The following is a 26,926-nucleotide window of genomic DNA, read 5'->3' as shown; positions in this document are numbered from 1 at the left end:
AGTCATGCAAAGATTCCATCAGGTAATCTGTGAGGATTTAGGATCCAAAATCTTGTGAGATTTTCACATGCACCTTGTAAGATTTTGTGTAGGAGTGCTGGATGATTTGTGTGAGTATGTCTGTGTGGAGGTTGTACTGGAAAACATACACCGATACATAATTAACTTTTTTAAATTCATACATTTCAAGATACGAGCCAGGGCGCTTCATTTAAGTACAACTTTTATTAATACTGGAATCATCACAGTGCATTTTTGTTACGTTAGCAGTGACTAAAGTTAACAAATTAAAAGGATAAATATTACAAAAAGAAAAATTCATAGGAGGAGAGGAGAAAGCCTTGAAAAAAAACAATAAATTAAAAAAAGGAAAGAGGAGAAAAGACAGTAAACAACAGCACCGGCAGCGTTACTTAACTTCACTGGAAGGAGTTTTTTTTTTTTTTTTGTACAAAAACAATGCACACATCATCTCTTCACAATAATAAAAATAAAATAATCATTAAAAAAAAACAATAGAGGCAAAGGTCAAGTTCGGAGACACAGTGTTTTTAGCTTCAATGCCACGAGGGTTTGGGGTCACTACTGGGCTCAACATGGAACAAACTGGAAAACACACATTTATTTTCCACGGCACCTCACTGACAATATACCCCAATTCCATCGTACTAGATTTAGAAGAACTTAATTTGAATGCAACTCAAAGTATTGCAATTATTGGATCAATCGGACTTCATAATGCAGTCTGTCCTAAGTGTAGCATTATAGAAAAATAAATACATAAAATAGGTCAAGGTGCGTAATTGTTTCAGGTGATCTTGCTCCAGTACGCCTGGGGCTAGAATCTGAAATTACCACAGAATTCCTCTTACAGCAACTCAGGGAGAGTCTAGTGCACACAAGCAGAATACCAGCACCACGAATGCACTGTAGTCTACTCTGAACGTATGCAAAGTGTAGCAGAAAAAGGAGGTCCCCCCTGTCCCACTAAACAAAGTAGTGCCTTGACTGGTATAGGCTGACGGTAGAATGGTGTTCTCTGCACTCTGTTCATCTGACAACACCTCTTCCAAACTCGGCCTGAGCCATGGAACATCAGTAGAAAAATGGCAGACACACCTAGCAGTTTTACACGCAAGAGAAAAACAAACAAAAAACAGGAACCTGACTGACAGACTGAATATTGAAGCAAAAGTACACAAGGAGTTTGGCAGCAAAACATCTGCGATGTTATTTCACAAAGCATTGCAAGCCTGCAACTACAGGCTCCCGTACAAGCCAAGGCTTTCACCATAATGACCCAGTGTTTCTTAGTTTCTAGTTAGTGCTGAGCCTAGAGTTGTGAACTGTGCATTACCGGAGTGAGGCAATGCAGCCCATGGATCAATTGTATGTTAACTTGATTGTTTAGGAACAATTTACATGCCACAGTAAACCAAGGAACAAGGGAAACAGAGGAAGCAGTGAGTATACAGATGGGTCTTACAAGTTGACAGTGAATGCAAATTCCAATCAGATTCATGCTAACAAAGATGGTTGCAAAGCTGGCTTGTTACTCTTTAAAAGAATACATTTATGTACAGTTAAACACGGTTATGATAGTTATTCTCTGTGCTATTTACAATATGACACAGCAGGAAAAAACAACAACACATTTTCAGATTTCAAGGCAGTGAAAGCATTTTATTAGAAGAAGAAAAAAAAGGGAAATTCTAGCTCTAAACTGCAGACTTCCGACAGTGATCAAAAGTGCTTTGAAAGAACAGCGACGCTAGATTATAAAGTCTGGGGACTTCACTGTGAGCCACAGGTTTCTCGACAGTCTCAAATGAACATATTTTTTTAAAAATAGAATAAAATCAATTCCACTGGAAATGTATGCAGAAAATAAATTAGTGTTTCACTTTTATGCCATGTTAGTTTAATCACCCTTCACTTGTTCTTACTAATTACATGCCATTTCTAATCACTCATTGAATAGGACTTGTTCCAGCTGTTTATTGGAAAGAGAAGAACCCCTCAGAGATGCAGTAATGTTATTTGTTTTTGACAGAATATTTTCATCCACAGCGAACAGCAGCAAGCATTCCAGTGTGTTTAAGTACCTGTCTCCGTCAAGGACTGCAAGGTGTGAGCTGCATTGTGCGTGCAGACGATATTCTCTCATTTCCTGGGACTTGTGCAATTATTTTTATTTGCTATTAAATAAAAATACTAAAATACTACTGTATAGTACTATACTAGCTTTCGATTATTTGTTTCCTTTTTAAACAAATGTGCCAGAACTCTGGGCCCTATTTAGCAATCACATGCCTCACAGAAATTAATTCTCCTTCCGTTTCTATTTTTATCACTTGCAGCTGCCTCAAGCATTTTCTTGTTTAAAGGAGAATCCTAGACAAGTGCTTGATGTAATCAAGGTGGGCTCTGCAGATCTGTAGAACACAGCCCTAGTGTATCTGTGCTGAGTGTTAATCTGATCACATCAAAGCCCCCCACAGAATTACTCTGTAGACTTCAGAGTGACGAGACACGTTAGACTCTTAATTCCAATATAACACACGGATGCACACACACACACACACACACACACACATACATCACAGGGGTCCTCTGGGTCAGTACTACAAGGCTACAGGAGTAAAGCATGTCTGCAGAATATGTATCACCCAGGCAATTGTATTTGAAATGCACAGATCTATTGTTTTGCAATAGGTTTACGGACACAGGAGTTTTAACTTCAGAAATAAAAGAGCTTCAAGTGTTAAAAGCACACACCTTTTAAGAAGACAAACAACCATTTTACTAATAAAAAGAAATATAAATATATATACATCATCATCATCACCCTCAGATAATGATATATATATATATATATATATATATACGTGTATTTGCAAGGCCTACTGCAGGGGGGGTTCCAAGTCTAGTGATATTAATTGTCATTTTCGTTTTTTCCTACATAATAACAGTGCTAATAAGACTCTGAAATTAACAGGTTATGTGTGGTGCAGCGGGGCAGACACATGACAACACGCAGCCCTCATGTCCAGTGTGACAATTACATCAACACCGTGCCTTCATCAGTGCATCTGTGCCACTGGCGCCTCCACAGTCCTGCCCCCTTCTCCTGCCTGGCTGCCTGCAGCTCAGCTGGGGGGCATGGCCGGGCATCCCTCCTGCAGCGAGCCGGGAGCAGGTGGTGTCCAGACCTAGCTGTGCACTGGGGGGGCCAGAGCTCGTATCTGAGTAGAAGGACCTTCTCATCGGTGACCCTCTTATAAAGTGACATTACAGCATGCTGAAGTGAGCACAGTGCTGTCACGTCAAAGCGATGCCGTCTTCCCACACAGCACCCTTTCCAGGTCAGGTGGTGCTCCCTCTGTATCAAGCCCATATTTAAATAAACTGCTTCTCTTAGAGTTTTGACCCAGCGCTCGTTTAGCTTTAGAGACATCTCTCATGATTTGCAGCCAACCGAGTCTCTAGAAATTAAACAAAACAAAACCAAACAAAGTGTTGAAATTTAAACATTGTCCCATTAATCTTTCAGGATGTGAGTTTCATAGCCTCTGTGGACCATTCAAAAGGTTTCCTCTTGCTTTGTTAAAGGTCAGGTGTATTTCTTTTGATAGATTTTTTTACAAGGTGATGTTGATTTTGAGTGTCAAAAAATGCTTCACAAATATATATTTCTCTCAGTTAAGAGAAGGCTAAGAAGGCTTCTAAGACAAAGAATGCTTCTAGTTGACACACAATATCCAAACACAAAGCTATGACAGTCTGCCAGCACAGTCTGACCACGGCCCCTGTGTCCTGGTTGTAAAATGTTCTGAATCAATAGGAAACTCTTTGAAATTTCCACGTAAGGAACTGAATGAGTACAAAATTTGAGAAATTATCTGTGATTTCAAAATGAATTGAAGTCCTTCTCATTCACCCTTAATGACTTCTGTTTCAAGAAAACAAATTAAAACAAAATGAGATCCCACAAAATTGCTCATATCTCAACTTGCACAATTACACATCTAGATGGCATCAATTGATTTACTTTTTGGGCTAAAAACACAATGCTCTTTGTCCCCCAAAGACTTGACTTTTGCCTTTTTCTTTTCTTTTCTTTTCTTTTGTTTCAGTACTTCTAGACAATATTAGTGTTAAACACTTCTGCAATACAACTTATACAATTACTGTTCACCTTATGATATACATATATATATATATATATATATATATATATATATATATATATATATATATATATATATACACAAGGTTATGACCTGTGCTTTATGGTAAACTAGATTTAACACCTGCTGGCCAGCCGGTGAGGGAGGAGATTCTGGGGACCCGGGCTGTGGCCAGTGGGGTTGTGCTGCTGTCCTGCCCCTTCATACAGTCCCACTCATCCCAGCTCACAAAAACGTCACATAAAAGATATGACATTCTGGGATGCATATCTATCAGTCTACAAACTATCCAGGACAAAATATACCTGCGACTTATATGTTTCAATATGCCTACTGAGATTATTTATTTGCTTTGTTAATCCATTAAATTAAAAAAAGAACAATAACATTTTAGAGAAAATCTGCATGGTTTTATTTGTTTTATTTATTATAGTAAATTTAGATTGATTCATTATCTGTATCCAAAGCACAGAACTTCTTCAGGTTTCATTATGAAGGTATATATCATGCATGGACTTTTTACCCGTTATCCCAATTCACTGGGAATTATTGCACAATAACAACACTGAGAATGACAGTTTTATAAACCTATGCTTGCAAACAACATTTTTGTTTATATTCCATAGAGCCTTAAAACTATCAAATTCCTTTGCTTTTTCCCCATCTCAACCAACTGATTGATTAGGTTTTTACAAAAAGAAAAGTATTTGTTTTAAAGAATAAGCTATGTGAATATTCACTTAATATAAGTTACTCAATTTGTAAACATGATCCTTCATTAAGAATTAATTATGAAGAAAATTAAATGGTTATTCTGGAATGTATTCCTGATGCTCTTCCTAATTTCTTTCCAGATTACATGGAGTATACTTTGGCTTGTTTAAAACAGGTCACAGGGAGATATTGTATAATGAATTTAAGATCTAAGGAGCTTTTGACAGATTAAGGAATCCTCTTTCTTTTTGTTCTTCTCTATTGCAGTGTGTTAGAGAGTCTGTAGACTTACTAGTTAAACTGATCAAATAGTGGTTTAATTCAATTTAAGCTAGATGCATACTGTATTCAGTACATCAAGGAACATTTTAAGTTCATTGCATATTATTATATAATTATAAAAATAATTATGTATTTCAAATCATGTCGATTTTAGAAAAGTATTTTTCTAGTGTGGCAAAATAATGTTTAAAACGTACAATGAAAACATAATCATGTTGTCCATGAAACAGATGTAACCCATTGTCTGTGTAACATTAAGGCTGGGCCCGGCTGGGTCCCAGGTTGCATTTTGGTTGACTTGCTCTCTCCTAGTCACAGTCCTGACTGTGATCCTTCAGACCAGCTGACTGGGAAAACCAAAGCATTCTCCCTAATTGACTACGATCAAAGAACCAGGGTTACAGATCCCTATTGCTACACAATATGACAATACCTCCAGACAGCGAAGCATGTCAATAACATTACAATATCCTGCTGCTACAGACACATCAAAAGCAGAAATGCTTGCAGGTATATCATCAAGAACGCTTTCATGATGTATAAGCTTTAACATGTAATTAAAACTATGGAGACAGTCACTCTCTTCAAAGTATTGTGTGTCTGACTTGAAGTTCTTATAAAACTACAGCCCAACCGTGCTAATGTCCCAACTGAGCTCACATACAGTCCTGGCAACCCCCTGCCCCTCGCCCCCTCACTATAACCCACCTCATATCCCTCTCAATACAGCCCTATGACCTCTCTATCTCTCTACAGCCCGTTGACATAGTAGCTTGGGTCTCTAGTCTTAGGCTACTTGTGCTCTCTGAAAACCATCCAAAAGTTGTAACATAAAAAATAAAAAAAATTGATCCCATTTCTTTATACCTGGCATACACTTTCCTTGCCTGTAACCCCCCATCCAGAATCTCTGCTTCACATCCTTTATCCTTCCGATTTCTCCGTTCTCTCCTCAATACAACTGCTTTGCAGCACTACACAACAGTGTGCTCCTGAAGGCGACTTCTGTTTGGATTGTTAGCTACTGCACATAGCTCTCTTCTCACAGCGACGTGAGGTGGTTTCAGATCTGTGAGGCTATGCTGACACCTAGTGGTACGAATTTGAACACCAGCTTGAAGTGCTAAAGACTTCTTCTCTGAAGTGAGGCCTGATTAAATCAAAACTCTATCCTTATAGCCAGTCAAACAATTACAGCTAGTCGTTGGTTATTGGGTTTTCCAAAGGAAGGAGCCTCTGGCAAACTAAGCCACTGTAAAATTCTGACTTACAGGTTACAGCTTGATTAGTTTGGATTTATTCTAGGCCCTGCTGAAGCCAAACCTTCTGCAAAATGAAGCATGCGAAGCCTGCTGAAAAATAATATTCACAGCTCGGTTACAGTGTATGTTTGTCCTTCTGAGTCATATTCTCCATCATCACTGATGCAACACGATCCTTGCAAAACAGTATCATAAAACTAACCCCACACTGTAGAAAAATTACATTTCACCAAAGCGCTGTTATTGCTTAATTTCAACATGGAAATGATACACTCCAGTTCTAAAATAACTCCCTTGATCTGTGAGATATTATTATCACAGCATCACATGGAAACATGGCACTGAAAACAAAGCTAAATAGAAGAGTTGCAGCTCTGATTATAAGATGAAAGAAGAAGAAAAAAAGGATACTTACAGCAGCACAAACCCCATTTGGAGAGAAGACAAACAGACCTACACAGCACTTATGAAAGACCGCTCACCGGCCCCACACTCCTCCTCACCAGTCTGACGGACAGACAGACAGATGGACAGAGACGGACAGAAGGGGAGTTTTGTTTTGTAACCATGGAATCAAGCCTACAGTGTGACGTCCAAGAGGCGCAGAGGAGCTGGAGTCGAGCGGCTCCTTGCGAAGGCTCCCGCAGCTCCCCCACCTCTTAGTCTCAGCAGCCTGCTGCCCGCAGTGCCCAGGGCTCCGGGAACTCATGTGTGGGGTGGAGGTGAGGGGGGGAGCCTGGCAGGGAATATAAAATAGGATCTGACAGTATCTCAGTGCCTTGCTATAGTCAGCACATCTGGTGGTGGCGTTAATAAGAAAAACATGCGTCCGTACACGCTAAAAGATAGTGGCCAGGGCCTCTTTTAATAACTTGTATTATTTATGTTTTTTATTTATTTATTTACTTTAATTACTTATTTATTCTCTCTGTTTTTGTCAACCTATTTTCTTTTCCTCTATAGAGTCAGTGAAGTGGTCAGCACGGGCAGGGGTCCCTTCCAGGCTATCACAAAATCCGGGGCGCCGACCTGTCATTGGTCAGGGTCTTGCGGAGCCGCACCCCCCTGCGGATCGCCACTAGCATGTCCTCTCCCCCGGGGGCGGGGTCTTGTGAGGGGGTAGGCCCAGGGGGAGGGGCCTGGGGCTCGGTGCTGGGTTCGTCACTAGGGAGAGAGGGGAAGGGGAACTGGCCCTCCCCTAAGGCATGCGCACTGGCCACCAGCTCACCAATCTTCTCCACCAGACTGTGGCGGTTGGCGGCCAGGAGCTGCTCCTCCTCGGAACTGAAGGCGAGGGGCGGCGGCGGCTGGGCAAAAACACTCATCTCCAGCCCCGCCGCAGAGCCCCAGGCTGTGTTGGGCAGGCTGAGGCGCTTGGGGGAGGCCTTGACGTAATCCAGCGCGTTGGGAGACGTGTCGTCGGAGTAGAAGACGCACTCCTCGCTGCCCACCCTCACCGGGGGGCCGGTATAGCCGGGGGAATCAGGCACCGTGGGTGTCTTGACTGGCACAATGGGCGGGCGGATGGGAATGGGCCCCGCGTTGGACAGCGTGCGTCTGACGGAGGGCTTGGTGGAGGGGGTCCGGCGAATGGTGGCCACTCCAGGGGTGCCGCCCCCTCCTCCTCCCCCGCCACCTCCGCCCCCTCCAGGCTGGCCCCCCTGGGCACCCATTCCACTGGGCAGCCCTGCAGTGCTGGCAGGGCGCTTGGTCTGGATCATGCGGCGATAGTTCTGGGCGATGTTGCTGTTTCGTGGGATGGTGGAGGATTTATCGAACTCGCTCTGCATCTCCCCTTCAGCATCCCCGTTCACTGAGTAGCAGTCATAGTCCGACACTGGGGAAAGAGCAGAGCAGTGGGGTCAAAGCCAAAGTTTGCAAGAATAAAAACACAATGCTACTGAACCCTACATTAGGTTATCATAGTGGCCTTTGTGGACCACTGCTGCTCAGTGAGCTCTGGCCAGACAGTCCCTGGAAAGGTTACATAAAGATTCTCTAGGGTCGGTGTTTGTCCTGCTCACCTTGTGAGGGGATGGTGTCCTCTGAGCAGGAGGGGGTGGTGGTCTGGGTGCTGTAGCCACTGGAGTACTGCAGGGAATCACGGCTGCTCTTCTGGTGCTCCATGCTGAGGCCGCGGGTCAAGACCATGGCCAGGTCACTGGCAGCCGGCGACACCTCCTCTCCGTGCTGGGAGACAGATTTAGAATTCAGATTCTAAAAGGGGCGGCATCCACTGGCACGACTTTTGTAAATATTTGGGTTTTTACGTACCTTCATTACAAATAGTGTCTGTCCACATGGAAAAAAAAAAAAACTAATGTGAAACTATGGTATCATCTCAAACATACTCAAACTGATAAATGGTTTTATTCTTTCCCAATTGATTTTTGCATTGCCAAGGGAACCATTATTTGTTATGCTGTTAATATCCTTTGCTTCCCCTGATTATCAAAACACAATTATATATGTTTAAAGGTATGTAGGCTCTCCAGTCACTAATGGCTGCATGCATGCATTCTGCATACCTGACAGGGGACAAACGCAGCCACACAGACATGTGTACAGACCAGGGGAATGATGGGTCTTATATGTTACCTTTGCAGCAATAGTGGCTGGCGTCATCCTGGGCCTCTGAGTGTCCTCTGGGTGCATCCCAGAATACCCCGCTGGGGGAGGGATTGATTCTTGCTCTCTGAGTCGCTCTATTGGCTCCTTTCTTCGTTGTAGTGTGCTGACCAATGGCTGGTCATAGGGACCTGGTTTGGACCAATCCTGGAGAGGTTGGAAGGGTTATAGAGAGGCAGACAAAGGTGCACCCTATCAGAGAGCAGGAGAAGAGGCTAATATCCAGGCCTTTGTCTTTCATGTCTTTGTAATTCATGTAGACTCAACTGGTACCTTGAATAATTGTGTATTTCTTTTGTCTTTACCTGATGGAAAATAAAACTCTGCCATTTAAAACCTACTCTCTTAAGTTAATCTCTTTTGAGAGATTTCAGAAAGTGGTTGAGACTGGGGCTTCACTGGCCAACAAAACAAGGGATACAAGTTAGGGAGCAAAGTAATGAATTAATGAGTGAGTTAAAGCAGAAGATGAGTAAATCAAACCAAAGCATTATTTGAAGAAACAAAGCAAAACAAGCACACAACAAAAAATAAAAATAACAAAAAGAAACTTAAAAGAAAAGTGCAAATGAAAACAAACCTTCCAGCAAGGAACCTTTGATGTGGGAGAGTAAGTGTTGGATCCGGGGGGGCAGTTATAGGGTGGGGACGCAGGAAGAATGACAGAGAAAGGCCTGATGGAGCCAGTGTGAGAGAGAGCAGGGCGGAAGGTAGCGAAGGACGAGCCAAACTGCGGAACGGAAAGACAAGATCATCAGAGCGGGCAGGACCCAGGGAGGCTCTGACACAAGGACCCCGGGGTGCCTTTGTGAGGACCCACTGGATACAGCAACACTGCACATGATGATGGTCCACTGGACAGACAGAATGGGCGGACGTTACATACAACAGATACACCCAGCGCCCAGTTCATCTGCACTACAACCCCGATTCCTCTCAGTTGCAACACAGACGACTCAGTTTAAAAGGCAGAGTGAAAGACAAAAAGAAGAGGTTTGTCAGTTATTCAAGGGGTGTATTCCAGAAATATGTTACCACTGTTATGGCACTGTATCACTGAGAATACTTCCAAAGAGCACAGAAGCGATTCAGTTCAAAGTGTATGAGTTCATACCTTATGGTTCTCTGATATGTAAATATGTGAAGACTTTTAAAGGACAGAAAGTTTGGAATTACTTTAAAGAATCAAAATAAATGCAAATATTGAATAATAAATAAATCCCCCACCACACCCCTGCCCTCCCCAAGGAAACAGTTTCAAGCAAGGTGAAAAAGTCCAAAGGTCCTTAGTGTGACAGTAGGCGCCTCAGAGGGTGAGAGAGACTGTGCATTCAATCTGTCAGACATGCTGGAAATAGTGAAGGGAAGTGTGTGTGTGTGTGAGGAAGATTAGAGTGTGAAGGATGCAGGCTGAGAGAGAGGGGTGTGTGTGTGTGTGTGTGAATGGTGAGATCATTGAGAGAGGGTGTGTGAGAGGATGAGTACTTGGAGAATGGTGGGAGAGGTGTTGTGAGTAAGAGGTCTGTGGGAAACAGGCATGAGTGCATGTGTCAGTGAGAGTGTGAGTGAGAAAGTGAGTGAGAGAGTGAGTGAGTATAAGAATCACCTTTTCTCCCCCTGACCAGGCCCCGGCGGTAGACGTGGAACTAACCGAGGTGGGGGAGCTGCACTCGCTGACTGACTGGCAGGTCTCCGAGGCCTCCGATGACGCAGAGCTCGACGACTTCTGCATAGCGGGACAGCAGAGGGTTAGGGGACACAGTACAGCATACCACAGCACAGTACAGCACAGCGTAGCAGCACACCATAGGACTGTGTGTACTGGTCACCTTTACACTTCAGATAATAGCCTAAACCGCTAACAAACTAATAACCAGTATTTATACGTGAATTAACAGACTGATCACAGGCATGTGACCCTTAGTTACTCTGAATGAACAGTATAACACAGGGGTTTTCAACTCCCCTCTGGCATCTGTTACATATCTTCAAAATCAAGGTCAACTGCTTTAGTAATTGATTTGTATTATTCATATGATGTAACTGAGCTCAGGTGGATTTGAAACCACAAGAAGGTACAGCCCTCGAGGTGTGAATTTTAAAGGTGAACTCTCAGATAAAAACAGGAGAGCACAGTATTTCCTCCTGTAGTCAGAGAGTCGAACGTATGCAATACGACACTTACAGGAGTGTTAAACAAGCGCACGGAAGCGGCAGAATAGGAATTTGGACCAACACTCTCCTAGCCCTGGTCTTGGAGAGACACAACCCTTCAGGTTTTAAAGCTGTCTTCAAGCAGGTGCCCAGGTTCATATTAAATGTAATTAAGACTTTCACTCCAAGACCTGGGCTAGAGAACCTGCATCAAGACATTTGCATTTGATTGTGCAAATGATGGTAACTGAGCGGTGGAAGCAGGGATGGAGGGCAGGGCGTACCTGGCTGGTGATGTCAGAGGGCATTGGCGAGGGAGGCTTGGAGTAGATGGCAGCATCCTGGGAGATGAAGCCGGAGTCGTGGGAGGAGACGCTGCTGAGCCGCTGAGCACCCCCAAGCGGGGGCTGGGCCAGGCTGCGGTAGCGATAGGACGAACTGGGTGAGTGAGTCTGAGAGCCGCTGGAGGAGCGAGACGCACTACTGTGGGTGCTGTTTACACTGCTGAGGGGGTGAGAGGGGGTGAGAGGGGGTGAGGGGGGGTGAGGGGCATGGAAGGAAGGGGTGGGAGAGGGATGGAGTGGAATGGTGCAAAGGAGAGGGAGGGAAGAGGAGAAATGAGATCGGATAGAGAAGAGGGTGAGGCAATGGAAATGGATGGTGTTACAGAATAGAGCGTAAGGGGAATTGAGAATTGACAGACACGCCGCAGAGAAAATGATGGGAGGTTGAGAGAAAAGTGGGAGGTGATGAACAGGAGAGGAGGGGATAGTCAGGAATGTGGGGAGAAAAGTACGGTCCCAGTATAGTAAAGTAAATAGTAAATAGTGTCAGGGACAGAACGCAAGAAAGATCAGGGGAGCAACAGAGAGAGAATGAGCAAAGGAGTGCAGATGAGGGGTGGAGAGAAAATGAGCGAAGGAAGGAAGCAAGGTTGGTGGGGAATCAGAGGTGGGAATCAGAGGAAAGGGGTTGAAAAGAGGAAGGAAGAGAAAGAGGGAGGGAGGAGGTGGAAAGAGGAGAAATGCAGAAGGCAAAAAAAACACAAGACAGGAGAAATTGGGGAAGCCGGTGGGAAGGGGGTAAGAAGAATTGGCACAGCAACACGGCACAGAGCAGAGCCAGCAGACGAGAGACATGAACCCAACCAGGGCGAAGAAACGGGAGCCAGGGTAGATGCAGGAGGGATACGGTGAGCCAACAGGAGTTGGAGGAGGTAGGGGGTGGGTGGGTGAGCATGCAGGAGAGGTCATTTTTTGAAGTGAATTGGGTTGGACAGATAAAGGGTGGGGGAGGAAGCACGGAAAAGACAAGTTGAGAGAAGGTGAGAACAAAAGACTGGCAGGCAGGAGCAGACAGAGCTGCCAGGCAAGGGGCCAGATGTGAGCTGGCACACCACCCTCACAGAGCAGCTGCTACATACAGCCCAGAGGGCACACTGCAATGAGAGTCGGGCGCTCCAGAGGAACTGATGGGGAGCCAGCCATTTTACTGCCATTGCCATAACTTACAGATGGCTCTGTTACTAAATGGCAACATGAAAAACAAAGACAAGCAGAATGGCTAAGCCTGTAGATCGGTGATTTGGCTCAGGCATTTAATACTCTATTCTGTCACCAGGACTGCACAAAACTATTCAACAAGAGCCTTTGGTCCACTTACTTCACTAAACTGAAAGTCTCTAAAAAGAGCATAAAAAGCTGTTAGTCATTCAATGAATTTGCCCATTGAACAAATTAATGAATTTGTGACTTAACAGTCCTTTTCTACATAAGACACTGACACAGATGAAACACTTTAACAATTGCAAGCTTGTATGTATCCCGTTCCCTTCTTCTAGTCAGTCTACACAAAAGAAGATGAACAGCTGAATGTTGATAATCAGGCTCAGTATCTTTCTAATTCGGAGGCCTTGTTTGAGTTGTCAGTGTCAGGATGATCTGCTTATGTATACTATATTCATACTAACTAAGTCTATCTGGGTTTTTTATAAAACAAGTTCAGTTCATGATGAATTCTAGCTTATTGTGTAAACACCGCTCATTGCAAAGGGGTGAGTTATTTTAAGTGAAATGCACTGGCAAGTGTAGTTAGCAGCACTTCAAATTCAGTATTATTGCAGGATGTGTCAGAACAGACCTGTGAGCAAACAGGACAATCAGACAGAAAGCAAAACAGCGTATCCTTCACATCCATGTTAAAGTCACAGTGCAGTGCCAAGACGCACAGAATGACAAAGCATGAAAGACTTGTTAATGTTAGCAGGGCAGAAACTCTTTTAAAACTGTTTGACATTCATCTGATACCATATTTCTTAACTCCCAAACACACACTTTCACGTATCTTTGTGGTGTGCAACTCTCTCTCTCTCTCTCTCTCTCTCCCCTTACCTGCACATGCTGGATTTCCGGGAGCCAGAGCTGCTGGGGGAGGAGGGGGGGGTCTGATAGGACCAGCTGTAGTCTGAGCCCTTCAAGTCCTTTATCACCTGTGACAAGTGCATTGCATCAATAAACCTGCCCAGCACATTGCAGCACCGGACACACACAGCCCCCGCACCCCCCGCATTTTAACAGCACCCGGTAGTATCAGAACTGCAGATGACACACATTCATTTCACTATTGTGCTGTAAAAATGCAGATTTTCAACTGTGTGAAAATAAAAATGGCCTTCCCCCAAACAGTGCCACTACCCAGTCCTCTGACAGTACTTGAGCACCCCCATTGTAAAAACTTCTTCTGTATGACTATGGGCAATCCGGTTTGTGTCTGCTTCAGCACTGTGTCACATATGTAGTAAATCTATATAAGGGCTGCTTAGTTCAATGCAGGAGACCTCATTATAAACTGTAGATATAGACAAAGAGCAGGACCCCTACTGTTGCTAAAGAGATGTGAGTTTGTGAAGTGGAGAGTGTCTGTGTACGGGGAGAGGGGGTCAGGGCAATACCTGCTCACTGGCAGGGGGCAGTTTGTGTGGGTCGGCGGTCAGCACAGTGAGGTCATCAATAATGGCCTGCAGGTGGGTGATCTCTCCCAGCATGGCAATCTCTCCGTTCTGAGAGCAGAGAAATGGCAACGGAGCAGAGATATAGAGGGGGAATCAGTCCAACATGGCAGAGTACCCTTCAGTAACAAACACACACACACACACAGAGCGATGCACAGTCCAATGAGCCTGTTGAAGATCACAGGAAAAGCAGAGTGCCCTGGGGGAAAGCAGAACAGCAAGCCAGCACTCATTTGCGCTGGCTGAAAACAAGACATTAACACAATAAAACAATAACATCTCTCACCTCTCCCTGCCTTTCTCTCTTTCTCCTGCATGCCCAGTCTCACTCAAGCCTTCTCTCCCCTTTTGCCTTCCTCCTGTCTATTTCTTCTCTGTCCCTTATCTCCCCTCCACTCACACAACAATCCTTCCTTCCATCCCCATCCTCGGTTTCTCTACCCTGAAATCCTACCACACCGCCCCCCCCCCCCTCTCTCTCTCTCTCTCTCTCACCACCACAGGCTGCAGGAAGCTGATGAAAGTGCAGAACCTCCCTCTCTCCTCCACCAGAGCCCTGCGCACAGCCTGTTTCTCAGTCTCCTCCATGAGTAGGTACATGTCATTGACGTCCTGCAGGGCACTGTCCAGCTGGGGCTGCAGGTCACCCTTCCCTGTGCAGGGGGGCAGAGGGGTAAGTGGGGGAGGAGAAGAGGAGAGGGGAGGAGAGGGCGTGGGTAAGGGGGTGGAGGCATGAGGAACAGGAGTGAAATGTGTGGAGGAGAGACCAGTCAAAAGGAACAGAGCGCAAGAGAAAGAAAGGAAAGAGAAACAGGTGATTAGAACCTGGTGGTCAATCCGTGCCTTGAAGGAATACCCCAGCCACTGACTGATCACCACAAATACAGACGAATAAAACACAGACTGAACTAAATTAAAAAACTAGGGAAAGAAATTAAAACATTAAAAGATATTAGCAGTGTTAAAAAATAATAATAATAATGCAGATGTACTGTCAAGAGGTTACTAAACACCAGCAACAGGAGTGGTTGGAACGTAAAAAATGAAGGAAGTAATTGGTTAATCAACATGAGCATGCAAACAGCGGAGGAACATCTGCCTTCATGCAGGGGATGGGAGACAGAGTGACAGTGCAGGACGATGGACGAAAAACTAGAAAAAGGCCTTGCAGGAAACTACAGACACAGACACACTCCTCCAGCCTACAGCCCTGCTCAGAAACATTGTGCCACAGATCATGCAACAATAACCTTGCATTTTTTTAAATCTCAAACACAGATTTTAGGAATGCTTTCTAGCCGCTGTGTGGACTATGAATTTGAATTTGGGAAATCGGTGAGCTTCAGCAGAGAGAAACTTGTGTCAGGCCAAATTCAAATGACAGACTTTCTAATTTATTGTTCAGAAGTATTCTGTGCTGCCTGCTAGTTCTGCTGTGCAAAGTTCCCCTTTACCTTAACAAATATATATGACTTTTTAAAGCAGCAAGGGATAGGTGAACCGGCTGGGTGCTGCGACCCTCATACTAGCACAAGAGAGACGTAGACAGTGTACACGGGTCATGTGACACATGAACTGACTAGTCATGTGCTCCTAATAATGCTGTAGGTCCTAAATTTTGCAAGGCACAAGAGTCACTGCTTTACATCAAGCCAGAGAAACCCTGACTGACTCCAATGTGAACATGTGTTTGACACATAATATAAATCTTATATTTTTCAGAGGGATACAAGTTTCAGGCTATGTTGATTGTACCTTTAGGCACAAGCACTCATATGCTCATAAAGCTGTGAAGAACCAGGTATTTGAATCCCTTTACTTACAATGTCATGCAATTTAGAAAGTTACGTTTTTTTTGTGGAAATATCCACAATGCTTTTTCCACCAATGTCAGACAACCCAGTCATTTGAGGTATTTCACTCATTTAACAGTTCATTAGCAGGTGAAAAGAAATATGTCAGTGTGAAACCAGAAGCCGCATATCCTGTATTGGAGGACATGGCAGGGACTACATGTTGTGTTACCATGGTGTAAGGACTGGAGGGCTTTTCTGCAAAGTAACAGTTCATAATACACTTTCAAAGCGCAGTGAATAAGCCAAATACCTCAGTAAAGGAGGGTCTTGCAGCTCACAGCCCCACTATTTTTTGGATTTATGCAGGCTATACTTTTCATTGATCACACACAGCACACTGAAGATAAAGACCAGGAGTTGTTTTTTGTGGTTTTGTCATGGACCTCCCAGCGTTTTATAACTGTTTTTCATATAAACAGTCTGCACTCTCGTTTAATTTAACCTGTCAAGGTTGTGTCAAATAGTGCATGACCTGTTTGTAATAACCTTACAGCTCGAATGTCATTCACAGACGAATTACAGCTGCCTTTCCACTATCTTGAGTTAATCGGCTACAAAGTCGAGCACAGAAAGAGACAAACGGACGAGACATGGCAGAGCAGACCTGAGGATGATTTTTCACTCTATACTCACCCAGGAGTTCTACAGAGAGGGAAGATGCAGAAAAAGAGAGGGAGAGAGCAGAAGGAATGGTAGAGGGAGAGAGAGAGAGCAAGAGAGAGAGAGAGAGAGAGAGAGAGAGAGAGAGAGAGAGAGAGAGAGGGAAGGGGATATGGGGGGAGGGGAGTGAGGTGGGAGATAATGGGGGAGAGAAAGCAGAGACAGGAGCTTAATGTTAGGGTTAGTATAAGGAAGCCATTGCAGGTCTCTTTCTGTGTAGCCCAAGTGCTTCAGGAACGTTAGTGCAAAATAAATAAATAAATCAAATAAACAGTAAATCTTGGGCAGTGCAGTGGCCAATACAAGGGCAGGACTTGCAGCAGCTGATGCACTGCAGGAAGCTTATGGTATTCTGCAGCCACACTGACCACACGAAGCAAAGGACGCACTCGTTACACAACAACCATTCATCGGATTAACTTAGCAATAAAAACCTTCCCCTACTTCTGTAAAAATCAAATAAAAAATTTTGTGTTGCTCTTAGATTGACAGCCAAAAAGGCTGTATGGGAAGTCACACTCAGGATCAAACAATGATGTGTGGGTTTCAAAAGGCCTATTTTTCATGATGTTCCACCTCACGTGTAACACTGCTGCTGGAATGGCAGTGCAGTTCAATTCAGGACCAGTAGAGGGACATATTGTATAAAATATCATCAGCTCTCATCCTCCACAGTGACAAAGCAAGTCTCAGTCTCTGTGTTCCCTCCCTCCCCTGTGGCAGTTTTTTTCTCTTCCCCCCAGCATACCTCTCCAGAGATATTGATTGTGACAGGGCTACTCCTATTATCTGACAAAGCACGAGTTATCGTCCAAAGATGTTAAAGAAAGACAGTTCTAAGGCATGCCATCTTATTAACAGGGTCATCCTGCTCTATAGCCTTTTGAGAAAAGAAGGATAAGCCTGACGATGAATAGACAAAAGCATAAAACTGTGTAAACCAGCTTTTGAAGATACCTTGGGTTTTTAGTGTACACACTGAAGGCAGGGCCTTGTTTACCTATTCTATTCTTCTCTCTGCAGTAAATTAATTGGAACGGACACCTGGTTTCAATAGAGAGAGTAATCGCAATAATTCTGCTTTGGTGAATACCTTAATCAGAAACGGTAACCTTGTTTAAGAATTCTTTCAGAACTAATTTGTAACCCGCTGACTCCTGTTGCATTTTTAATCACAACCACAATACACATAGCATTACAGCTGTTAAACCTTAACAAGGAAATAGGCTTTCACCATATATTCGGTCTACATGTTTGCGGAAAAGGGTCAGAGGACTATTAACCTAAACCTCTTAACATATTTCTTTTTTCTTTAACAGTGGAATTGAAAACGAAACCCCAGTAATTAACAACAGCTTTTTCACAGGATAATATATTACCATAATGGCTCTACTTAAAGACTGAGAGCTAACATAAGAAATATCAGTTTTTCTCAAGTTGTAAGTGTCCTTTGTTATGTACTGTGTGCCACTGAGTGTCCAGGAAAATTTGAATTTGTTGCATGTAAACAGTAGAAAACTACAGAATAGTAAACTAGCTGGAAACAATCCTTTCAGCTTCTTTATTGTGCGGTGTCAGAAAACGTAGTGCATTCCACGATGGGGGGGCCTACCTTTCCGGGCTTTCTTCTGAAGCTTCAGGGTGTCTGAGGACTTCTTCTTTATCTCATGACGAGATCGTTTGTACTCTGGGAGGGAGAGAGGCAGGCTTGTTAAATGTGTTAGCAATACCCTTCCGTAAATGCAAACCGTAAAGAGAGTGTCAACGCCTTGTGTCCATCTCAGACATTCAGCCACTGTCAGGATTCGAAATGAAATGAAGGAATCAACTAGTACAAACCTCCCCTCAACCTCAAAGACAGTCAGAAAAAACATAACTAAGATTTTTTTTTTAATTTTGTAATTTTATACTTGATTCATCATTAGTTACAGTCATATTGAGCATGCAAAAAGGTCTGAGTTAAAAAGGGAAAAGGTGACCACCTTTGGCGTGGTCCTTGTCCAGCTGGTTGGCAGTCTTCTTCCAGTCTTCGATGCGATCCTGGAGTGGGGTAATGAGGCTCTCCATCAGAGCACTAGGAAAGGAGAAATAGAGATCAGAAGAATTACATATCAAGGTCACGGAAGACATTTGGAACATACGGCCTGCAATGGATCGTAGGGCAAGGATTCATTAGCAGAACAGTCCCGGTGTACGTCGACACGGTAGTGGTTACCTTTGAAGTACCTGAAAGCTGTCTTGATTAGTTCAACTCAAGAACATGGAACACAGTTGAATAAAGGGATATACCAGATCATTAAATACTCTTTCCACAGTCAAAGGCTGTCAGAGGAAAACTATAACCCTTTAATACAATTCTGTAAAACAAGTGGGCCAACTCATTTTTCTTCTGCTGCCAATCCCATCTGACGTAAAGAAGAATAACCAAAAGATTTAATACCCCAATAGTTGAGGGGATTAAACGGGCAAGAATGAGATTAGACTGCTAAATACATAACCGAAGATTACATCATGAATGCTAGAGCACAATTACATCACAGGCTTCGAAAGGTGGCACTGAAATGGTGAAGAAAGCAGCTATGAATCACAGCTGCGGTGCCACAAGGAAAAAGTTAAATCCTTCCTGTTGTGACAATGCCTGGAAAACAGAGCATGACCCGCTGTGTATGCATTTGCACATTCGCAAGGTTTCCTGTATACGTGTGACATTATTACAGGGAGGTGCGACATTTCTATTATAAGCTTAAAAAAAAGGGAATAAAGCATTGTCTGCTAGGTAAGTTAATTGTTATCCAATACCGGGGCATGGTGACAAGTTTAAAACTGTGATGAGTGGTAATTCTACTTCTATTCAAATCCCTCTTCAAAATGATTATTAGAGGTGACTTACTCTCATATTTTCACTCCATTTCAGTTGTGTGATGAAACTCTGGAATACAGGCTGCTATATATGTGGAAATCTATTTGTATTGTGGGGGTATCCATAAGGGAAAGTACTTATTATTACTACTTTATCTTTCACTTTAAAGAAAATGCTTAGCTATGCATCCTAAAGTTGAGTATTATAGTGTCAGCTTCTTAAACTGAAAGAGTCCTGGACCAGTATATCAGCTGTAGTACTGTGGTATTGAAATGTTCTCCCCTGGAAAGAAAGCAGGCTTGTTTGTAATTGATATGTCCCAGAATTAAAAATCATAATGAAAGAGTCTTGCGGTCAGTCTGTGCTGTAGCCTCCTGTCATCATCTACTGTGTGACAATCAAAGACAGGAGTAACATCTTTCAAACCCCAAAGCTGATATTCAGTCTGCTTTTTATTCTTGGCATCACAGTGTGTTCTACAATCCAGATAAGGACTAATCAAAAGGACACAAACCCCAAATAGCATGCAATATAAATCTGTATTACTGTGCCAGGGACTTACAGTGGACCAGAATCTTTTGTCCTCCTACACAACTACCTCATCTTAACAGCTGTGTCTGATCACATCTGAAGTTTCAAGGAAAGAACGTATTTGTACTTTCTAAGATTAAGATGAGCTTTTTCTTCTTCATATAAAACATTTTCTGTTCATAGCATCCTGTAGTAGTATGTGTTTAGCAGTGGCCTAGAGGGAAAACACCCTCTTTTCATTGCTTGAAAAATGTTGCTCTGTAATGTAGCCTATATACCGTGAGGGAAAAAAGTATTTGATCTCCTGCTGATTTTGTACGTTTGCCCACTGACAAAGAAATGATCAGTCTATAATTTTAATGGTAGGTGTATTTTAACAGTGAGAGACAGAATAACAACAAAAAAATTCAGAAAAACGCATTTCAAAAAAGTTATACATTGATTTGCATGTTAATGAGGGAAATAAGTATTTGATCCCCTATCAATCAGCAAGATTTCTGGCTCCCAGTTGTCTTTTATACAGGTAACGAGCTGAGATTAGGAGCACTCCCTTTAAGAGAGTGCTCCTAATCTCAGCTCATTACCTGTATAAAAGACACCTGTCCACAGAAGCAATCAATCAATCAAATTCCAAACTCTCCACCATGGCCAAGACCAAAGAGCTGTCCAAGGATGTCAGGGACAAGACTGTAGACCTACACAAGGCTGGAATGGGCTACAAGACCATCGCCAAGCAGCTTGGTGAGAAGGTGACAACAGTTGGTGCGATTATTCGCAAATGGAAGAAACACAAAATAACTGTCAGTCTCCCTCGGTCTGGGGCTCCATGCAAGATCTCACCTCGTGGAGTTTCAATGATCATGAGAACGGTGAGGAATCAGCCCAGAACTACATGGGAGGATCTTGTTAATGATCTCAAGGCAGCTGGGACCATAGTCACCAAGAAAACAATTGGCAACACACTACGCCATGAAGGACTGAAATCCTGCAGCGCCCGCAAGGTCCCCCTGCTCAAGAAAGCACATGTACAGGCCCGTCTGAAGTTTGCCAACATCTGAATGATTCAGAGGAGAACTGGGTGAAAGTGTTGTGGTCAGATGAGACCAAAATCGAGCTCTTTGGCATCAACTCAACTCGCCGTGTTTGGAGGAGGAGGAATGACCCCAAGAACACCATCCCCACTGTCAAACATGGAGGTGGAAACATTATGCTTTGGGGGTGTTTTTCTGCTAAGGGGACAGGACAACTGCACCGCATCAAAGGGATGATGGACGGGGCCATGTACCGTCAAATCTTGGGTGAGAACCTCCTTCCCTCAGCCAGGGCATTGAAAATGGGTCGTGGATGGGTATTCCAGCATGACAATGACCCAAAACACACAGCCAAAGCAACAAAGGAGTGGCTCAAGAAGAAGCACATTAAGGTCCTGGAGTGGCCTAGCCAGTCTCCAGACCTTAATCCTATAGAGAATCTGTGGAGGGAGCTGAAGGTTCGAGTTGCCAAACGTCAGCCTCGAAACGTTAATGACTTGGAGAGGATCTGCAAAGAGGAGTGGGACAAAATCCCTCCTGAGATGTGTGCAAACCTGGTGGCCAACTACAAGAAACGTCTGACCTCTGTGATTGCCAACAAGGGTTTTGCCGCCAAGTACTAAGTCGAAGGGATCAAATACTTATTTCCCTCATTAACATGCAAATCAATTTATAACTTTTTTGAAATGCGTTTTTCTGGATTTTTTTGTTGTTATTCTGTCTCTCACTGTTAAAATACACCTACCATTAAAATTATAGACTGATCATTTCTTTGTCAGTGGGCAAACGTACAAAATCAGCAGGGGATCAAATACTTTTTTCCCTCACTGTATATATACACTGATCAGCCATAACATCATGACCACCTGCCTAATATTGTGTAGGTCCCCCTTTTGCTGCCAAAACAGCCCTGACCCATCGTGGCATGGACTCCACTAGACCTCTGAAGGTGTGCTGTGGTATCTGGCACCAAGACATGGTGGGGCCTCCATGGATTGGACTTGTTTGTCCAGCACATCCCACAGATGCTCGATTGGATTGAGATCTGGGGAATTTGGAGGCCAAGTCAACACCTTGAACTCGTGATTCATCAGACCAGGCCACCTTCTTCCATTGCTCCGTGGTCCAGTTCTGATGCTCACGTGCCCATTGTAGGCGCTTTCGGTAGTGGACAGGGGTCAACATGGGCACCCTGACTGGTCTGCGGCTACGCAGCCCCATACGCAACAAACTGCGATGCACTGTGTGTTCTGACACCTTTCTATCAGAACCAGCATTAACTTTTTCAGCATTTTGAGCTACAGTAGCTCGTCTGTTGGATCGGACCACACGGGCCAGCCTTCGCTCCCCACGTGCATCAATGAGCCTTGGCCGCCCATGACCCTGTCACCGGTTCACCGCTTTTCCTTCCTTGGGCCACTTTTGATAGGTACTGACCACTGCAGACCGGGAACACCCCACAAGAGCTACAGTTTTGGAGATGCTCTGACCCAGTCGTCTAGCCATCACAATTTGGCCCTTGTCAAAGTCGCTCAGATCCTTACGCTTGCCCATTTTTCCTGCTTCTAACACATCACCTTTGAGGACAAAATGTTCACTTGCTGCCTAATATATCCCACCCACTGAAAGGTGCCATGATAACGAGATTATCAGTGTTATTTACTTCACCCGTCAGTGGTCATAATGTTATGGCTGATCGGTGTATATATATATACATATACACACACCCAAAGGGTAATGATCTTACTCTGAAAAATAATACCATGAGCCAAAAAGACAAACTTTTTCTATCTATGGAGATCAATACATATTATTTTCATATAGTTTCATAAAGATCGTAAAATTTACACAGAGAACACAGATACTCCGCTTCTATTTTTAACTCCACAAGCCACCCACCCCCTCAATATTAATTTTATTTTTGGCACATCTGTAATCCCATGCCACCCCCTTCCCTGTCATTATATTACATTCTATCATCTTGGTCCAGTTATTTTGTTACACTATACTTTCCTTTGCCTGTGAAATGTAAACATATGGTTTATCCTCATTAGCAAGCTTTCTAATGTAAACGCGGAGGGTGGCAAGTCCCATCAGAACACATATGTAATTTAAAACCGCAGAAAACCGCGTTTCCAGTCAAAGAGTTCACTGGGAATGTAAATAGTCAGAGGAGCCCCAAGCACCCATTGCTCCAAAATTATATTAGAGCCAATTTAGCTTTTATCTAAGGGAGGAAAATACACATAAATAATTCAAACAAAACCAACAAGAATCAGAAAAAATATCTAGAATGAAATTCCTTATTATTTTAAGATACAGAGCTGTGATTCACTTGTTTTAGAAACAGCATTTTGGTCAGAAAGCTTTTTGAGGAATGCTTAGCATGCATCCTGTAGTGATCGTGGGGGTGGCCGTATTTGTAGGCCACACTTCATTCATTTAGTTAATTGCATCCTTCTCTTGGTAAACTTTTTAAACGTTTTAAAAGTTGCAGGTTGTAAATAATCAGCACAGGTTTAACCATCTGTCATTAGGCTGGTATGAAACATATTTCAATGCACATTCACAGTGTCAAACCTGCACACTGTATGGCTACACTACGGATTGGTAAAAAAAAATCCCTGCCCTTAAGTGTAAAGCCCCCCAGCGCCCAGCTCTTACTTGGTGAAGTGGCGCAGCTTGGCCTCAATGCTGCGGTGGCGCATGCACATCCGGGTCAGTGCTGAGCCAATGTCTCTGGTGGCACCTGGACAGAGGAAGCAAACAGAAGGTCAGACAAGGCTGGGCACAGCACAGGAACAATGACAGCAACACAACTCCTAGAGAGGTACATTCAGCAACTATACTCTCTTCAATTCAACAATCACACAGGTGTAGGACTCAGGACTCCCCAATAGAGGGAGACACAGCATTTAGGCTAGATGACTGACAGATAGGGAGACACTGCAGAATCAGTGGAGGTTTGGTTTACACCACTTGGTGTTGAACTAGAGGGAACACCACCAACTTCCCTCTGGTTAATTGAAACAGTATTTTGACCCCCAAGCCTAGTGTCTGGTATGACATAACAGCCTACTTGAGTTGAGCTGACAACTATTACTACACCAATATTCTTGCAATGGATGTTGAAAGATCAGATGGGATTTGCAGAGCATGGCAGGCCATACAGGTTAATCCTGTGTGTGTGTCTCAAGGGCAGATAGCCAGAGCAGGTGCAGCTGCCCTCCTTGTACAAGTCAACAGGGTGGGCCTTAAACAGGCCTGACAGCTGTGGAGCTCCAATAGCCTTCAGCCTCCAAACCAGTGCTGGTCTGTCCCCCTGGAGAGAGGGGGATTACCCACCGCCTCTGTCAGGATTACTAGAGAGCACCGCCCTACACACTGTATCAGAGAGGGCTAGGGCTGATGTGGGCACTGTGGAAAAGTGGGACAGATGCCATGGGGACAGAGTCACAAGGTACAGCATGGCGTTCCTTCTTAGGAAGAGAGCAAAATCGCACAAGTCTGCAAAAACTGGCCTGCCACATTCAATCATCTGAAAGTGGACAGCAGGTAAACATGTGTGAGTATCTGAATGACTGCACCTTGCCTACCATCTCTGGGTGCTGCATTAACATGATTACTTGTCAGCTTTTGACATCTGTCATGTGTAATCTGTGTGGAATGTCTAACATGGTTTATGTAGATGTTGCACACTTGTTTCCAGCAAGCATAACATACAGCATGCATGTAATACATACATCCATATACATTTCAAATGAAACTGTTTTTCTGTTGGCATGTGCATAAATTAAATGGCCATTAAGATACAATCATTGCTGAAAAAGTTGAAAGAAGAGGACACAGAAGCACAGGGTAAGGCAGTATATTACAATGTTATAACAATGCAGAAACTACCCTAACATGGAAAGCACCTGCCAGTCTCCAGTCTGTGGAGATCCAACTTCCTGAATCCCTGAGCAGCAGCTTGTTATGGGGACAACACTGGCCATTTCCAGACATTCAAATCTCACAGCAACATGAGGTTTAACCAGAATGAACGCAGTCCAACAGACATAGAGCCAAAGGATCAAAAGGGAAAGCTGCTACTGAACGTAATAGTACCTCTGGCTGCCAACCTCTCTCTGGTCAACATCTCTCACCAAATTCCAACAGAACAAACACATTAACAACTGTTCCCATGGACAGACCATTCGGCACATCCTGCTGGAATGTCCTGCTGTACTTCCACGTGATCCTGTGTGGTACCCATACCAATCTTTCACGCACAGCTTGAACTGCACGACATTAACAACATTTGTACCAGTGGAAACTCTATCCATTATTAACACATTCTTGCTTTCTACCTCTTCTTCTACCAAGCAACAATTAATTCCTGTCTCCCTTTCAATTACCCTGGAGAAACACCCTCTTTCAGAGCTGTGAAACGGGTTGTGAGAGACGGCTCTCGCTTTAGTATATTGTGATCCTGATGATTTTTGTCCACATGGTCAATAATGCCTGTAATTCAGCATAACTCTACAGAATGTTATTCCATAGACACCTATAATCAGGATGGACATCAGATATGCCAATGCACAGAGACACACACACACACCCCCTATATACACATCCTGTCTGTGTTTCTTTTTATCTTTTCTTACTTTCAAGTATGCCAAAGGTCTAATATTCGTTTTTTGGCTACAACAAGGTAAACAGTAATATTGAACCAAAAAGAGACTGACAGGCCTCCAAAAACAATAGAAAGTATCACTGTTTGCCAGTCATCCATCAGTCCTCAGGTTTGTTTACTGTAGTCTCCCTGCAAAGCCTCCCACAATGCAATGGGGCCCAGCAAAGGAGAGGGGTATTGATTTTTCTCATGACATTTAGCCAGTAGAATCATCCCAGGGAAATAATTTGCTTATTGGGGAACAGGGGCCGAAAGACAGAGAGAGACTGAGAGGGAGATGAAGAGAGGGGTGATAGAAAGAGAGTAAGATAGAGAATGACAGATGAGAAAGGAGCAATCCCTCATCTTCCATTTGCATTAGCAAGCCTTCCTTCAGTGGCCTGCCCTTCAACGCGCAACTGATTGCGGTTGGGTACGCCGTGTGATTCACAAAGACCTGGCGTTAAAGGAGAGTTGAGGTATTTCCTCGCCGAACCCCACAAAACCCTCATTAACTTGCACCGCAACTCCCACTCCCCCCTCCAAGGTTATTATGACAGTGGCTGTTTCTCTGTCTGTGGAGTAATGAGACCCAAGCCAGGTGGAGATCAGGAGGGAGTAGGACATAAATTCCACTCTTTTCAATTAATCAGATGGGAAGGCCACACAGCTACTGTACCGGCTCAGAGTCTCGGGTGTCGCTTAACAGATGAACACACACAACAGACAGCACGGTTTACTGTACTCTCTCCCAAGTTGAACCGCGCTTGCTGCTGTCTGCTCTCATTTACACCACCCTGCTCACAAGACAGGAAGCTGCACCTCATCAGCATTCCTAACCCTCTATTAGGGCACACAAACACACACACGCACACACACACAAACGCACGCACACACACACACACAAACGCACGCACGCACAATGGCAGAAAGGGCTCTGCAGCTTCCGAGTTTTAACACCGCTGATCCCTCACAGCTGTTAGGAACCGCGCAGCTTGAAGAAGGAGGTTAAAACAACAACAAAAAGCTAAACGAGGGTTGTTGGTCTTTGAAATAAAAAATAAATAAATACACCTCTCATTTAATCTTACCCC

At 43.8% G+C, this 26,926-nt stretch overlaps 1 protein-coding gene across 5 annotated transcripts in view; it reads right to left on the bottom strand.

Annotated features, from left to right (window-relative positions):
* Positions 1-206: 206 nt before the first annotated feature.
* The window catches only part of mtss1lb (MTSS I-BAR domain containing 2b), a 65,162-nt gene continuing 38,442 nt past the window's right edge, over positions 207-26,926 (bottom strand). Inside the window, exons 4-15 of one of the 5 annotated variants that reach the window (XM_066713664.1) lie at positions 23,843-23,927; positions 18,739-18,830; positions 18,369-18,443; positions 14,736-14,893; positions 14,181-14,288; positions 13,621-13,718; positions 11,515-11,647; positions 10,728-10,802; positions 9,657-9,806; positions 9,047-9,223; positions 8,473-8,638; positions 207-8,285 (exon numbers count right to left, since the gene is read on the bottom strand). In XM_066713664.1, the coding sequence (XP_066569761.1) occupies positions 7,456-8,285; positions 8,473-8,638; positions 9,047-9,223; positions 9,657-9,806; positions 10,728-10,802; positions 11,515-11,647; positions 13,621-13,718; positions 14,181-14,288; positions 14,736-14,893; positions 18,369-18,443; positions 18,739-18,830; positions 23,843-23,927 (2,147 nt within the window). In that variant the 3' untranslated portion in view covers positions 207-7,455. Of the gene's footprint in view, positions 8,286-8,472; positions 8,639-9,046; positions 9,224-9,656; positions 9,807-10,682; positions 10,803-11,514; positions 11,735-13,620; positions 13,719-14,180; positions 14,289-14,735; positions 14,894-18,368; positions 18,444-18,738; positions 18,831-23,842; positions 23,928-26,926 lie in introns of all 5 variants that reach the window. The other 4 variants (XM_066713662.1, XM_066713665.1, XM_066713666.1 and 1 more) reach the window with 4 other exon arrangements.

Source organism: Amia ocellicauda, chromosome 9 (genome assembly GCF_036373705.1).
Source record: "Amia ocellicauda isolate fAmiCal2 chromosome 9, fAmiCal2.hap1, whole genome shotgun sequence".
NCBI classification, from domain to species: Eukaryota; Metazoa; Chordata; class Actinopteri; order Amiiformes; family Amiidae; genus Amia; species Amia ocellicauda.
This window is presented reverse-complemented; position numbering and strand designations above follow the sequence as displayed.